Source organism: Euphorbia lathyris, chromosome 1, assembly GCF_963576675.1.
Source record: "Euphorbia lathyris chromosome 1, ddEupLath1.1, whole genome shotgun sequence".
Lineage (NCBI taxonomy): Eukaryota > Viridiplantae > Streptophyta > Magnoliopsida > Malpighiales > Euphorbiaceae > Euphorbia > Euphorbia lathyris.
The window spans coordinates 32684403-32702070 of NC_088910.1; the positions used below are offsets into that span (position 1 = coordinate 32684403).

The 17668-nt window shown below is 36.5% G+C and overlaps 1 protein-coding gene across 1 annotated transcript; it reads left to right on the plus strand.

Moving 5' to 3' along the window:
• Window positions 1-15055: 15055 nt before the first annotated feature.
• LOC136227142 (cyclin-U4-1-like) lies at window positions 15056-17086 on the plus strand. Its single transcript, XM_066015841.1, has 2 exons — window positions 15056-15487; window positions 16264-17086. The coding sequence occupies exons 1-2, from the start codon at window positions 15147-15149 to the stop codon at window positions 16526-16528; spliced, it is 606 nt and encodes a 201-aa protein (XP_065871913.1). The 5' UTR covers window positions 15056-15146; the 3' UTR covers window positions 16529-17086.
• The last annotated feature ends 582 nt before the right edge of the window (window positions 17087-17668 follow it).

Sequence of the window (17668 nt, forward strand, 5' to 3'; positions counted from 1 at the left end):
AGATCAATGCCTGGACTGGTGGGCGTCGGCCCACGGGAAAACGTTTGCAGATGCGGCCATGAATCGAACCAGATTGAAAGATTAAGCTGTCGACGGACAAACTTTGCCGAAACGTCGACCGAAAACGAAGGATGGCCAAGCCCCGGTTCCCAGGGTTAGAGTATTCCCTATTATGAGCCTACTTAGATCAGAACTAAACTAATTGATTCTCTTTCGCCTATCGGTCGGCTGTTATAAAAAAATAAGTAGTATGTAAATCTATATTTAATATTTATGTAATAAATGATAAATTTTCTCTCTAATAATTTAATATCATATATCCTGTATGTTCAGTAGTACTCACATGGATCCTAATTACCAAATGAATGTGGTCATTCACCATTAGATCTATACTTATTAAAATTGTATGGTGCAGATTCAAAGCATCTTAAAACTTTGATCCTAATAAATCCATATCTAACGGTGAATGAACAAATCATTTAAATACTTTGAATCTTTACCCTAAAATTCCAATAAATTTAAATCTAACGGTGAAGGTAAAAATCCATTTTGCCATCAGGATATTACACTAAGTTTTCTTCTTGCACAAGAGAAGTCAACGTCCTACATATTTTTACTCTGACTTCTACTTTTGTGCAATAAGCTATATATGACATCAAAAATCTTATCACCAGAATGCACATTATTCCTTTAATTAAATTTCAAATTAAGTTGAATTTCATAAACAGCTAGCACAACTAAAAAAAAAACATTATATTAATTAATTAAATTACTAAATATCTGTCGAACATTTTCTGTTCAAAAATTGAAGAATTATAGTGCAATCCAGTCCATTGAAATATGAAGTTCAATGGCACAATTAGTACTTACGAGAAAGACAACCTGTGGGGTATAACTGTCATAATCTTCCTCATTCTTGCCAACTCCACCCACTACATAACATATCAAACCAGATTTTCTCCTTCTCATAATTTATTTCTTAGTCCCTTATCATTTCGATTTTTGTGAATTTAACATAATAAATCAGTAATTAACCGTGAACATCTAATTCAAATAACGCTTTATTAGGCGAGTTTCACGGATTTAGTATGACTAATAAAAATAAATAGAGAATTAATGCGTTGAAATGATAGATCAATAAATCAATACATCAAAATCAGAATGATCGGCGCTGAAAACGTTATTTATTAGTAACATGGTTAGATATAGTGATTAAAATCTAAAATTGCCAAAATAAATATAGACAAGAGCAAGTTGATGAAAGTCCCACCTTTCAATATCACCAGTTTGTTGAATCCAATCTGTTGCAACATTTCTATCATGATTTATTGATTGATTTTGAAGACATAATTGAGGCCAGCCCAGTTGCATTTTACTAAATTTTCTTTATTTTTAGTCAAATTAATAAACTATGCCCACTGCATCTTCCATTTAAACTAAACAAACAATTTCATTTATTTATTTATTTTGGACAAATTACAAAAAAGTCCAGTGCTTTCTCATTAATGGAAAATTAGGATCATTGTTGTCATATTCGAGCTAGCTACAACTGCAAATTTCGAAACTTCTATTGATCTTTTCACGCTTTTATTTTATCACATGAATCTTCAATAATTAGTCTAATAAATTGAAACAAAAAGAGCCCAATTTCAAAAATTTCAGAACCTATGGATTTCCATGTTTGACGAACGTTATCCATTTTAAATCAAAGCCACCCAAATTCCCAAACCACAGTGATAATTTAGAGGTGTTTGTCAAAAAAAAAAAAAAAATAAATAAATAAATAAACGTTTAACAGTCTACTCCAAACAATAAAAAGTGTTTGATTAAAATTATAAAACTACTGTCACTATGTCATTTTCCCTTTCACATGACACAAAATACATGACAGATAATTGTTTTCGTGTCCTCTGAATATTTTTTGTGACGGTATTTTAACTGTATGTCATCTGAAGGCGAAATAAAAAATGCGCTCGATTCTCAGATGACATTACGATTACAGAATCCTGTCATCCAAAGAAAACGCGCGTTCTCGTTAAATTTGATGCGCTCAACAGATGACACTTCTAATAAATGAATGTCATTGTATGCCGAAAACAAAAAAGCGGCAAATGAAATTTCACTTACGCGGCCATACCAAATTTTAGGCGCTCTATATCATTTGACTGAAATTTCAGCTGATATATAAACCCTCTCTCAATCCCAAACCCCAGTTTAGGTTACACAAGCTTCATCCCTCTCATCCCTCTCATCCCGCTCTATCTCCATGGTTGATTTGAACATGCAATATTCACTGGGTGAGCTCGAAACATGGTACTGGTAAGCCATATTTTCTTCGTTCCTAACTGTATTAGAGTATCATTGTTCCTTACTCTATCTTTTCCTCATCCGATTTACTTTGGTGTATGTCGATTTCAGCAGCTGGTATAATGATTTTGTGATTTTCAGACCTATCGTTGAAAGGTTTAGATCTCTCGCTTAGCTACACTGATTTTATTGTATTTAGATTCACTGCTGTAAAGCTTGGGTCTTTATCTTTTTTAATCTAAGGCAAGACAGTGCCTGATACAGTAGATGGTATGAACTCGTCTGATTCCTTTTTATTTGAACACTATTTGCAGGGATAGTAAGAATGTTTCAGTACATGGGAAGGCTGACTGAAGAGATTGTCAATCGGTTCATGCATTTAACATATGTGAAGATTTCTTTAACTTACTGAATATATATTAATGTTATGTTGGTTTGAACTGATTGGTCATGCCTTTAAAAGTGATTGTGTATGTTTGATGTACTGTTTTGGAACCTAGAACTCATTGATTTAGGAAACTAGCCTGATTTAGTATATATATTGTTATGTGGGTTTGAACTGAACGATTACATATATGTATGATGTTTTGGGTGATGATGAAATGATTGGTATGAACTGATTGGTTAGATATAACTGTTTAGGAAGCGAGGACTCATAGAGTTTATGTATGAATGATCATTAAGCATGTGGCTGATTAGGCATACTCCAAAGCTTTGAATGTTCATTGAGATTGGCACTACTCTTACACCTATGAGTTATACTACTAGAAGTGATTGAGTATGTGTATGTGTATGTATGATGTTCTGTTGATGTTTATGTTTGAGGTTCTGTATGAGTATGTGTACGATTGTTCATTTGGGCATGTAGCTTATTAATCATGCATCAAGTATTAGAGGAACATTGTAAAAGGGTCATTAAGCATGTGGTTGATTAGGCATACTCTAAAGCTTTGAATGTTCATTAAGATTGACACTACTCTTACACCTATGAGTTATACTGTTAGAAGTGATTGAGTATGTGTATGTATATGAAACATGTTTATGTATGATGTTCTGTTGATGTTTATGTTTGAGGTTCTGTATGAGTATGTGTACGATTGTTCATTTGGGCATGTAGCTTATTAATCATGCATCAAGTATTAGAGGAACATTGTAAAAGGGTCATTGAGCATGTATGAAGCATGTATTAAAAGGTAAATTTAGGCTAATTGCATGGACTGATATGGCTTGCAAATGATAAGATATCACCATACTCTTTTTTATTTGAACATGACCTATGATGATAAGTAAGGAATAAGTTGTCTTGAATAAGTAAGGAATAGACATGCACGAATAAGTTGTCTACTTGTTATAGCATGTTCACTTGAATATACATGTCTACTTGAATAAGTTGTCTACTTGTTATAGCATGTTAGGCATACTCTTAAAGCTGCAAATGTTATGAACTCAACTGGCTCATTTTTATTTGAAATGATAAGTAAGGATTCTGAATGCAATTTGTTTATGAAGCATGTATTAAAGGGTAAATTTAGGCTAATTTCATGTACTGATATGGCTTGCAAATGATAAGATATATTTTGATTAGATAGAATATACATATACATACGAACTAAATAACAAGCTCTACATAAAGGGTTATGTATGTGCATTGGCCATACTCTTACTATGTTCCTTTCCACTCGGTTTGATATCGTAACAACAACATTAAACATGGTGATAGGTTTATGATGCATTCAGCACAAACAGAGTCCCTTGTTTTGACAGCATCATAAACCTCATTACCAAGTTTAGAGTACCATGAGTACAACCCAAGTGGAAGGAGCATTGTAAAAGAGTCAGTTTAGTCTACTTGCACATACATACAAACTGAATAGCAAAGCTCTACGTTATATTACAAAAGGGGGGATGAGTGTTGCCTTTCGGTTGTAATTGACAGTCCAAAGTTCCTTAGCTGTTTTGACTAGTGAAAGGAAATTTGGAATTGGAATGAGAACCACATTTGGATATCATATTGCCTTTCAATTCTCCTTTCACTTAGCCAAGACAGCTTAGGAGATTTGAACACCCTTCATATTCAGCACAAACAAAGTCCCTTGTGGTGAGAGCATTATAACCCTCATTACCAAGTGGAAGGAGCATTACAAAAGGGTCAGTTTAGGAGCACAAAGCTCTACGTTATATATTACAAAAGCGAGGGGGGGGATTAAAGGTCCAAAGCTCCTTAACTATTTTGACTATAGAAAGGAAATTTGGAATTGATTAGAACCACATTTGGAGCTCACATTGCCTTCCGATTCTCCTTTCTCTTAGCCAATATAGTTTAGGAGATTTGGGCACCCTCATATCCACTTTGCATACTCTGCAGTCCATATCCGGGTGATCCCCTCATACTCTTCCCTGTTGCTGCGGTATTGCTCAGCAACTACTTCTTGCCCAGGATATGGCTCCTCACTGTGGGGCTGTAGAAGTAGATCATATATGTGCCACATACACTACAAAATGCATAGAATAATTAGAACAAAAATATGATTTTGTATGTTTATAAAATGAAATAGATAAATGGTTGCATTATACCGTGGCAGTGGAAAAGCGATGGTTATTAAGGATACGGGGAAGTTGAATCAACCCTGAGGAGCCACGTTAGGATTATATATCCTATTCCGGAACCAAAACTGAGAATAAGAGGAGAGATTTATTAGTGTATGTTTCATGTAGGTGATTATATCTTACTGATCTGAGTTAATATTACTATTGCAGGTCTGTTTGGGAAATCCGGAGGGTAGCTGATTCTGATTTCAAATACACCCCTTTCATATGGGGTGTATTGGGGGCCTTTCATCCTGATCGACCATGTGAAGAAGTTACTATCGAGAGGACATGTACGTTATCATCCAAGAAGAATCATTAGAAATACACAAAAGAAACCAGGAAGGGTTACAGAACAACTATGGATTGACATACGTACCATTGATGGCTAAAAGCCACCCTAGGTTCTCATTGTACAACTTATTCAAGTCAGCAATTATTTCTCCTGGAGTTTCAACAAGAGGATCCATTGTTGGTAAGTTTTCTGGTTGTTGAAGGTATGATTCTGAATTATGATACATATATTTATAGTGATATGATCGTGGTAAGTGAAAGGCCGTGAAAGGGGAAGGGTCATGTAATTACTACTGAGTTTAGGGTTGTGTGTAATATTAATGACCTGCTTGGCTTTTGCAGGTACCAAGACCTTTGGGATTATAGGCCTAATTATTACTCCAAGATATGGATTGACTTATGGAAGATTGGTTATTTTTTACATGTTTTAATTCAGAAATGTATTGGTTCTTCAAGATATGGATTGACGTTAGGCACAAATGTAAACATATTATGAGTATTGGTCTCCAATAAAATTAAAACCATTGATATACAGAATTTAATCTTCATATTTTAGAATGTTTCTGTATTCAGGTATAAAAACCCGAAATTCAAACGAAGAAGAAGGCATAAAGTGACATTTTAATTTTTAAAAATGTCATCTAAACAGCAATAAAAAGACATTAAAATTAATGTTTCTGTCACATGAAAAAAAATCCTTTGATATGATTGATTAAGACGTGTGCCATCTAAACAGGCTATAACGGTAGAAATTATTATACGAACTGTCATCTCAAATTAAATATGCCAATTTCCCACACGCTAACCTGACGATTTTAATTGTAAAAATGTCATTTGATGACATTAAAGGTGACGGCGGTAATAAATAAGTTGCATCGTAACAAGGGTAAAATGATAGTAAGAAAATAGGCTAATGTCATGTGTGATGATGAAACATGACAGAACCTGACCGTCGTCTGAAGGTGCAATAGACGGCAGCGAGCCCCGTGACAGATTTATATCTCGCGGGACGACGGTTTTTAACTGTCGTCTGAAGAGGGTTTTGGCGTAGTGTGTCATTATATTTTGGATCAAATAATAGCGGTTCACAAAAAATTTCAACTTAAATTTTTATACAAAATGTCATTTTCTTTAGTTTACCTTCTTATGATATTATCTTTGATTTTCTTTCCTAAATTAATTTACCGTATTTTTACTTATTAATCCTATTATCCTATATAATCACATATCTTTTTATCAATGTATCTTTGATGCGGAGCATCTCCTTCAAGGGTTCGAATCCGGACAAAGGGAGTCGAGTGAGAAACAACGCACGGACGAGCACGCAGAGAAAAGGGGCAAAACTGCCCCCACACGGCGTGTCATCCCTCCCACACATCGTGTGGAGTGGGTCTTGGTTTTAGAGGAGGTTGCAACTGGAACTGTTAAGAACGAGATTCGCATGCCGAAGGATATAAGACCAGCCATGCACCGTGTGGCTTGACTCACACACCGTGTGGGCTCACTCACAAGCAGGGGCGGAGCCAGGGGGTAGGGGAGGGTCTCTCGCCCTCCGGCCCACCGGAAACCACCACTAGGGGGTGTTTTCCACCCTTGGTTTGGAGGTTTACTGCTATGGCCGAAGCCCCTCCGGCAAGAGGGGCTACGACCCCTCTTCTTCAACATCTTTTATTTTTTTTTGTCATTGAAGTCCAAAACGACGTCGTTTTGGACTTTAATGAAAAGTCGTTTCATTAAAGTCCAAAACGACGTCGTTTTGGACTTCAATGAAATAAAAAAATTAAAAGATCCAGAAGAGCAGATCCAACCGTGTGACCCACCACTCATCACGCATCCCTTTTAAATTAAAAAGATTCAACAACAGACCCACCACCATCCCCGCTTCTTCTCCCCTTTTCCTTTCTTTCTTTTCTCTTCTTCTACCCTTTTCCTTGAATGTATTTGTTTTTTTTGCTTGCACACAATTTAGCCCCCCCCCCCCCCCCCGACTATTGGGTCCTAGCTCCGCCCCTGTTCACAAGCCGTGTGGGGGTGATTTCCTGCACAACGAACCTTGAGACAATGCCGTCAGTTTTCTATCCCTTTCCGAAATTTACTATTTTTCCACTCATGCATTTACTGTCTTGCCATTTAGGGTTAATAACCTAAATGTCATTTGAGTATTTCCTTCCCATTCTACCCTTATCACTCTTTATTACGTTGTAACCTTAGCTAGGGCTTTTGGTCTTTTACATTTTATTTTGGAGAGCTATATAAGCCTCCTTATTTGTAAGGATGATTAACTTTTTATGAACAAAAAATTATAGTCTTCTCTTTGAAGCTTTGTTAAGGGTTTTTAACCTTCAACAATGGGGAATTTCTATTTTCTATGGATTTAGTCTGTGAAACCCGGGATTAACTCCTTCTAGTTTAGCTAGAGAAGAACATTCTTTGTTGATTGAAGATTAAAATAAACTCGTCCAAACCATTATATATCAGTTGGTATCAGAGCCGATGGCGTTCCTAACGGAGACTTCTTTGACAATGGTTCGACCAAGTTCATCTCAAGAATCCAAAGAAGCCACCAACAAGAGATGGAAAGATTTTCTAACCGAATCAAGAAGACAAAGGAAGGATCTCAAGACACTCGATTATTGGAGAACCGACATTAGGGAGCAAAACCGGACGAGTGATGAGATAATGAGGAAGTTGAGAGCATCTTACGAGAGTCTTAAGCTAGAATTCTAAAATGCCTTCCAACCAACCTTGGAAGTTTCTCCTAAAGATCCATCACCAATTTGTTGTCCATTACACATTGAAGAGGTAAATCCTAAACTTTTAATTTCTCATATTGAAGTTGTGGGTAATCATATTACTAGGGAGGAGTTGGATGTTTGTGATGTTGTTTGTGGATTAGATTCTCATTGTGAGTTTATTGATAATGAAATTGTGAATGAGAATTTGAGTTCATGTATGTATGAGGAGGAAGGAGTGTTTGTAGGTGAGGACATTGGAGAAACTCGTGTTGAAAGGGGTGCTCCCTATGTGTTTAATAAAATGCCCCTTAGACACAAGTTCATTTTTATGCTTGAGGAAAGTGAGGGCATTTATCTTGAAGAGGGGGAGAGTGATTTTGGGATTGATAAACTATTTGAGGAGGATGAGGAAATCATTTATTATATGGAGGTTGATGGTTATAGTGATGGAAGAGATGTTGGTGGTTCAACCATGGTGGGATGTAACATGTCATTTGAGTCGGGTAACTATAAGGAGAAGTGGGAGAAAACGAGAGGTCGTGGGAAAAAATGGATTATTGACAAAGAGGGGAATGAATTTGAATATAATCATAAGTAAGATGAGTTAGAAGCGGAGATTGATGAAGGGGGGACCAATCTGAGAATGAGCTAGAAAGAAATAGTGAACTTGACTATTATGTGAGTGAATTCGAGGATGAGGTTGAAAAGAAAGAGAACATTTTCAAGGATAAACTATATGAGGATGGTGAATTTTATCATAATGCAAACTGAATTGGATTATGATGAAAATGATGGAGTTTACCGTGATGATGATGAGATTCAGAATATTGGGTGGGACCAACACGAGGTCACCTATGAAGATGATGAAGATGGGATAACCTCTAAATCCCACCAATTTGGTGGGACTTAAAATGGAGGTTTTTGGTGGTTTTTAACCTCCATTTAACCTTTGAAATCTCTCTCCTCCACTTAACCTTCCTCTCCCAAGCAAGGTTAACTAATTAACCTCCCTTAACCTCAACAAGCAGGCCCTTAATTAGGATAGGATTGCGGAGTCGTATACCCAATTTCCCCAGGACCTAGTTGCCTAATGTATGTGGAATAGCTCCCATGGAGACATGATGAACCACCATCATTGAATGGTACCAGTCTAAACTATCCTCTTTGAATTTGCACCGGGAAAAGCATAAGCTATAGATAGAGATAAGGTAACCTCACCTTCTCGGGAGTTATTCAAAGTAAGAAAAGTCTTCTATTCACATTTTTGAATCTGGATGAAACCATTCCTCCAACTCGAGTGTAAAAGGGATCGCTAACGCCAACACCAATCATAGTGGTTGGGGCAGCCACATAGATGGCATTTCCAACTCTACTATTACGTTAGGTTATCCTATAGAGGGGACTCGCAAAGGAACTAGAGTTTTGGGGGATTAGGCCTACCATGATTCTATTCAAAAGTTGCTCATTTTCTCACATGTGGCCAATACAAGATAAAAGAAAGAGAGGAAGAAACTTTTCTTAATTTTATTTCTTTTTTAATTCATACTTTTTTATTTTTACCTTATACATGATAACTATTTATACTACATGAAAATTGTAACTATTTTTTTTAATCAAAAAATCAATGAATATAATTAATGAACCTAGAATGGGCAATAATGTAGCATACAAGGTGTAACAAAACTCGGTAAAGAATTAATGAATAGTAGACAAGATTTTAACCGTGCCGCCTTAGCCATAGCATGGACTACACCATTAGCTTATCATCGGATCCATTTGACTGAGTAAGAGTCATTTTCAATCAGAATTTCCTTGCATTTGCCAATTTTATCTCCAAATTCTGATATATCTAGGGTTATGGATTGTATAGCATCAATCACCATTTTAGCATCCGATTCAAAGGTCACATTGTTAATGTTCTTCATACGAATCCAATTCATAGCACGGAGTAGTGCCTCTGCCTCACAATCTTTCACTGTTACAATGTTTTGAACCGTCTCTGATTTGCCCAGTAGAAACGTCCCATGCGAATCCCTTAGGACTGCTCCAATTCCAGCGAAACTCTCTACTTCCACGAACGCTGCATCTGTACATCATGACAGAACATCGGACGTCGGACGATGCCGGACGCCGCAGCTGCTGGCGTCATCTCCACCGCGACTACTGCCACATTACGACGCCGACTCCTTTTTTTAGCATTCTTGCACGACACCAGTCCCCTCGCACCATTTCCAACCTGTACAGAATATCTTCGACCGACACAGATTTTGCCTTCCACAGACAGTCATTCCTGGCTCTCCACAAGCTCCAGTTAATCATCAAAAACGAATTTCCTGTTGAAACACCTTTCCACATAATTTTGATTTGACAAAATGATTTAAGTTAATCCATAATTAAGACAATTAAATTTAAGTGCTTTGATTTAATTGTACTAATGGATTTGTTCAATGTTAAGTATAAAAATATTTATAAGAACAGGAATCAAGTAAGACAGAACTTAGTCAGCATGATAACATAGCATGGGCTGATTAAAGAATAACTCAGTACGAAAGAAGAAAAGACTTCTTCAGTATCGAAGCTTACAAATGAAGTTGATCACAGAAGCTGAGTAGAAAGCAACTCAGCATGAAAGAAGAGAAGTCTTCTTCGGAACTATATCTTGCAGAATGAAGCTGACCTTGGAAGCTGAGTGAAAAAGCAACTCAGTATCGGAAATAGCAACAACGGCTATCAAAGTCAAGCTGTGTGTTTTTCAGGACAGCACCAATAATCCGTTTGCTAAAAGACAAGATCCGACAGAGATCTGCGCTAAATCAGAAAGCTTTGGAAATATGCATGGATACAGTTTCGAGACGCATGGGTCAACTGTCCACTAGCTAAAAGACAAAATCGGTGCTAGAAGACAAACCTGCGATAAGAAGACAAGCCTGGTGCCTGCCGAATTCAGACGACAGGATTGGCCTGCACATCTGAAGCTGGCCAGAACAATGACGCAAGCAAAGAGCCGTTTGAATTCAACGGATAGATCCGAATTCAAATGATTGTGTCTTCAGATTTTATCTATAAAAGGACAAGTACACTTCTTGAATTTTTTGCCGAAAATACAAGAGAAAAGAGTATACATACAAAGCACACCAAAACAAGAAAAAGATCTTACACCAAATTTTCGTTTCTGTGTAAAAGCTAGATTGATTTTGTAATCATCTAAAGTGTTCTTTGTCTGAAAAAGAACAAGTTTGTATCAATTGTAAAATTAAAAGAGTGGTGCTGAGTACTCGGTTTTAAGTACTCAGCGGTAGAGAAATCTAGGTGTTCAGTTATAACACTTAGTAGGAGTTGAGTAGACGAATAGAGGAAGGTACTCTTGCATATTCAACTGCCTTGTAAACGGTTTGTGCTCTACCTTTAAAGAGCTCAGTATTGGATTGAAAAAGCCCGGAGGATTCTGGGGACTGGACGTAGGCGGAGAGGCCGAACCAGGATAAGTCGTGCTGAGTAATTTCTAACTCTCTCTCAATATATATATCTGTATGTGTTGCTTGCTATATTTACTCAGTACATAAATTGTTTAAGCTGACACTGAGTAAATCAGAGTGCTGAGTTGGAAGCTGGCCACAAAAGTGTCATTTCCCAACTCGCAAGTAAAACAGCTCTAGTCAGTATCTGACTAAAGCCGTCTTACGCCTCACTCGGCCGTGCTGATCAAAACTGAGTTGTGAAACTCAAAGAATTATATTAAGTCATCATAATTAAAACGAAAAAGTTATATTAGTTCCTACCCCCCCCCCCTTGGAACTAATTACACGGTACCAACATTTCCTTCATTCTTATTCAGCCCTGCCAGCACTTTGTGGAACCAATCACCTATTCCGTCAACTCGCCTAGCTTGTTCCTGCATAATAGAAAACAAACCAACCTTTCGCCAAAGGCGAATAGCCACAACGCATTCAGTAAAGCAATGCCATTCATCTTCCCAGCACTCATTACAAAAAACACAGTTAACTTGTAATTAAATACCACGCCTCTGTAAATTCACTCGAACGGGTAAGCAATTTCTTGCCAATTGCCAGTTGAAATAGCGGATTTTGTGAGGAATGTCAGCTTTCCATAACCGCTTCCAGTTGCCTTCCACAAGGTATTGATCCTCTTCTTCCATCATCACATCCACTCTGTATGTGCTCTTAACTGAATAAATACCATTTGCTTGAGCATGCCAAATAATCTTATCAATGTTTCCAGATAACTTTCTCGGGAGTTTGCTTATTTCTCTAATATCTCTGGCATGGAACACATCTTCAAAAAGCTCAAAATCCCATTCTAACATGTTAGGGATGAGTAAATCACATACCTTGAGGTTTTCGAGTCCCTATATCATAGGCATTTCGATAAATCCATTTGCCTCGTTTCTCAGCCATCTGTCTTTCCATACATTCACTAAGTCTCCATCTTCAATCTTCCATCTGACCCCCTCTTTGAGAATAAGTTGAGAGCTCCATATACTTCGCCATATAAACTAGGAGAGTGCCCCAAAGAAGCACCCAAAAATTCCCCTTTCGGATAATATTTAGCTTTGAAGATTTGACTGACAAGCGAAGTGGGTTCGGTAATTAGCCGCCACCCTTGTTTTCCCAACATAGCCAAATTGAAGGCCTTGAAATTTCTGAAACTGAGTCCTCCACTCAATTTATGAATACAGATTCTTTTCTACGACATCCAATTCAAACCCCTTTCACCTGACTTTTTATTCCCCCACCAAAAGGAATTAAGCATCTTCTGTAGTTCATCAGCAGTAGAGACTGGTAGTAGGAATACACTCATAAAATAGGTGGGAATAGCTTGCATGTAGCTCTATAAGTGTTGCTTTGCCCGCTTTGGACATCCCTTTTCCACTCTAACGCTGAAGTTTTTGCCAAAGACGATCTCTGAAATGTGAAAAAATAGCTCTCTTCGATCTGCCTACTAAGGAAGGTAGCCCCAGGTATTTCCCGTTTGTGAGAGGATGGAAAACTTCCAAAATACTACTAACTCCCTATGCCAATTCAGTAGCCACATTTCTGCTGAACATAATGCCAGATTTACCGTAGTTGATCACTTGTCCGGATGCTTTTTCATAATTCCTCAGTAATTCCTTTACCACTCTGGCTTCTGCAATATTTGCTTCACAAAACAGAAAAGCATCATCAGTAAAAAGAAGATGAGAAACGGAAGGAGCACCCCTGACTACCTGACAACCATGCAGCTTCCCTCGATTTTCAGCCTCTGCAATCAAAATAGTTAGCCCTTCCATACAAATCAGGAACAAGTAGGGCGAAAGCGGATCTCCCTGCCTTAATCCTCTTTTAGGTACCACCGGGCCTACAAGTTGATCATTTGACTCTAATTATATACTCCACAGAAGATACACACAACATTACCAAGCTGGCCCATTTACTATCAAAGCCCAATTTTAACAACATCTCTCTCAGGTAATTCCAATCAACCATATCATAGGTCTTGCTCATATCAATCTTTAAGGCCATGTTCCCTTTTTTCTTCTTGATATTGCAGTTGAGGCTATGGATTAGCTCAAAAGCAATTAGGACATTATTATGGATGGCTCGCCCTTTGATAAACGCAGATTAGTTAACGGATATAATCGAGGGTATGATTGATTTTAATCTCTTAGCAGTAACCTTTGAAATAATCTTAAATAGCACATTGCATAGGGCGATAGGGCGAAGGCCCTTCATTTCAGAGGGATTATCACATTTTGGAATCAAAGTAAGGATAGTATTATTAAGGCCAGTTGGGAAATTACCTTGCTCAATCCAGGTCTTGCCAGCTGCATAAATATCATCCCCCAGAAGCTCCCAGAAGTGTTGGTAAAAACCGGGATTGAAGTCGTCCGGACCCGCTGCCTTATCCGGATGCATCTCAAACAGTGCTGCTTTGAATTCAGCTTTGGTGAAGGGTTGAAGAAGAAATTCGTTATCCTGAGCTGATACCCGCGGGCTGACTTTCTCCACAACCATACCCCAGTCACTGTTACTCTAAAAAAAGTTATCAGTGAAGTAATTCTTCGCAATCTGTCCCATTCCCACTGCATCAGTAACCCAGTCCCCTGCACCATTCCGAAGACGGTTTATTTTATTGTGCTTCCTACACCCATTGGCATAGGCATGACGAAGCTTCGTATTTGTGTCCCCATCTTGAAGCCAAAGGAGTTTTGATCTCTAGCGCCAGTGATCCTCCTGCTGCAGAAGAATCTTTACCAATTCATGTCTAGTTGATTCATACAGAACTGCCTTTTCGTTTCTGGAACTCTGTCTTAACTGAGCAAGGCAAGAATTGAGTCTGTTAATACTCTGAACCGTATCTACCATTTTCCGTCTTCCCCAACTACCCAACGTCCCAGCTAACCGACATAATCTCGTGTCTAATCTGTCATTGTTGCTCTCCCGCCAAGCATTACTAACCGTACTGCGCAGATCAAATTCACGGATCAACTTCTGCTCGAATCTGAAGTTAATAAACCTATTATAAACCTAATAAATAAAACTTAATTAATAACTATTATAAACCTAATAAATAAAACTGTAACTGTTTTTTTTTTGAACCAAAAATTGTAACTATTATAAATCTAATAAATAAAACTTAACCTAATGAATAACACTTAAAGAAAATAACTTAACTTTGCATAACCTCTCGTAATTAAAGTAACTTAATAACTCTTAAATACTAATTTAAAAAAATAACTTAAGTAATTTAATAACTCCTAAATACTCTAACAGTTACAAGTTAATTTAATTTAAGAACATAACTTTCATTTTTCTTTTAGGATTTTAACATTAAATATAAATAAAGACAACTTATTTATAAAAAGAAAAGTTAAAGATTCAATTTTTATAAACGAAACTGATATACGTGGCTTAATCATGAATTGAATTATCATATAGTTGGGTTCTTTAACTTCTTTTCAATTCTTCATTCTCACGACCTTTTCCGGTTTGGAACTGAACCCAAAGCCAATCAGTGTAGGATTCGGAACCAAGAGCGTGCCATTTCTCAAAAACCACAGGGACACAATCGTAAATTCACACTCTATATTAACAGCCAGACTTTCCTATTAACACCAGCATTGCTTTTCATATAAAAACATTAGAAACAGGAACACAAATCACTTCTCACACGCCACACAAACAAAAAAACAACCTCAAAACCAAGCTGTGTTTTTTGAGGAACACAATGGGAGATTTAGAAGCTGCAGAAGAAGTTATGATGCCAAAGGTCATAACTTTCCTCTCTTGTCTTCTCCAAAGAGTAGCAGAATCAAACGATCTTACACCTCTTCTATCCCCTCCTAAAATCTCTGTCTTCCATGGCTTAAGCAGACCGAACATCTCCATTCAAACATACCTTCAAAGAATCTTCAAGTACGCTAATTGTAGCCCGTCTTGTTTCGTCGTCGCTTACGTTTATCTTGATCGATTTGTTCAACGACAGCCGTCTTTTCCTATCAATTCTTTCAATGTTCATCGCCTCCTTATTACCAGCGTCTTGGTCTCCGCTAAGTTTATGGATGACATGTAAGTTTTTCAATTTTCCACTTCAATTAATTTACCGATGGATAATACTGACAGAAATTCCGTCGGTACCGAGCATAATATACTTTTAGTGACGGATGTATGCCGTCCCTAATGTAATGAATCTGGGAATTTGAGACAAAATGAGGGGGAATTAATTAAAAGCAGGGGAATAAAACAGATCAAGCAAAAAAAAAAAAAGACAGGCATGTGAAAAGTTTGGTCTTTTATTAGACAAAAGAATCTAAAAGTTTGTGGTCATGCCTGTAAATTCCATATAACTTAGAGCAATTTGCAAGCATGTGTCATTATCATCATATACTGTCTGTGACAGCTCAATCTAGCTAGCCTTGTTTTTTCTCTATTAAATTTTTTTATGCTTTTTAATTGGCCATTCATTACATTATATGTCATGTTGTGCTTTAATTCGCGGTTATTATTTAAAAATATAACGTAACATTCGATTCAGTAATTTCTCGGATAAATCACACGACAGTTTTAAACAGTTGAATTTTATTATTTATTTTTGTCTGTCATGTCATACGTGTAAAAGTTAGTAATTTTTAACGTGATTTTTTGAAAAAATCACAAAATTGAGTGGCGGAGTGTATAATTTATAGCAAAAAGAGCATAAAAAGCTCAATGCTTTATTACTGCAGAAATCAATACGGTTGTTGATTTATGTCTGTCAAACTTTCATTTTCAATGGGCCGGGAGGGGGGATCACATGAAACTTATTGCAGCTAATTATTTTATTTTGTTTTTATTTTATTTTCCAGATATTACAATAATGCTTATTATGCAAAAGTTGGAGGAATCAGCACAGCGGAAATGAATCTTCTGGAGGTGGATTTCTTATTTGGATTAGGATTCCAATTAAACGTGACACCAAACACTTTCCATACTTACTGTTCTTACCTTCAAAGGGAAGTAGTGTTGATGCAATCTCCTGTTCATCAGTTAGTGGAAGCTTCTTCTCTAAACGTGGCCAGACCTTTGAAAATCCAAGATGACTCCTCACATCATCACCAACTTGCTGTTTAGTCCTTCCTTTTACCATATATATATATATTTTCCTTTTTCTGGTACGATTTTCCATATTGACTCTGAAAGTTGGATAGCTGATTTTGGGGGAAAAAAAAATTATACTTTTGGCCTCTATATTTCATAAAGTTTTAACTTTTGACTCTAAATGTAGCCTCTAATAGACAAAAATTTCTACAATCATCGAGTTCAGACCATTTAGGTGGTGACACATTAACCACGTAATGAAAGTTGAGGGCTGAAAGGTAAAATTTGATGAAATAAAAGGGCTAAAAGTATTGTTTTTGGGTGATTTTTGTGTAATTAGAAGAAACTCAGTAGGCTAATTAGAAGTAGTTATGTTGTAGGATTTTGGGGTTTAAATGTGGGGTTGAGGTTTTTTCAAGTATGATTTTTATGGTTGTGAAATTGACATGTAGTCAAAACTCTCATTTGGGTTGTAAAAATTGTCCTTTGGGAAGGGTGATACCCTTTTATCTTGGGGGTTATGACATTTTGCAGGTATGTTGTATCCTATGTAATGTAATGTTGTATATAAGTGCATGTCCTTTTTCTTCTTGTTTTCTTCTTCTCATCATCATATTTCTATTTTCTTTCTATGCATACCTTTTTACTACTATGATCTAACATTTATTTATGAATGACAATTTTTTCTAAATTTATAATAGCAGTTGCAAAACATTAATGTTCAGCGCTTTTATTAAATTTGGGCCTTAAGTGTTTAAGAAAAGGAATTAGTTTTCAAACTTTTCAAATTTTAACTTAAAAACCTAATAAAAGAGAGTTAGGCCATTCTGCTAAGAGTCTTTTTCAATTTAGGCCTTGTTTGATAAAATATAAAAGTACTTAAATTAATAAATTAAACATTTATTTAATTTAAGTGTGTTTGATAATCACTTTTTATTAGACATTTAAATTATTCAATTAAGTTATTATTCACTTAAATTGATAAGTAGATTTTTTCTTTGACTTAAATTGAGCACTTAACACGCTCAGATATAATAGCTTGATTGTATTTAAACCTATTTACTATTATACCCATAATTTTTTTTTATAACAAATGCCAATATCCTAACCTAAGCGATGCATTAGAATTGTGCACTTCAACTCCTCCTTTCTATAATGCCTGGATTTTTTTTT

What these genes read in the sequence shown, in the direction of transcription:
- LOC136227142 (XM_066015841.1), top strand. Translation starts at nt 15,147, where the DNA reads ATGGGAGATTTAGAAGCTGCAGAAGAAGTTATGATGCCAAAGGTCATA. An exon ending in GCTAAGTTTATGGATGACAT is followed by an intron (nt 15,488 to 16,263) that starts GTAAGTTTTTCA and finishes TTTATTTTCCAG; the next exon opens with ATATTACAATAATGCTTATT.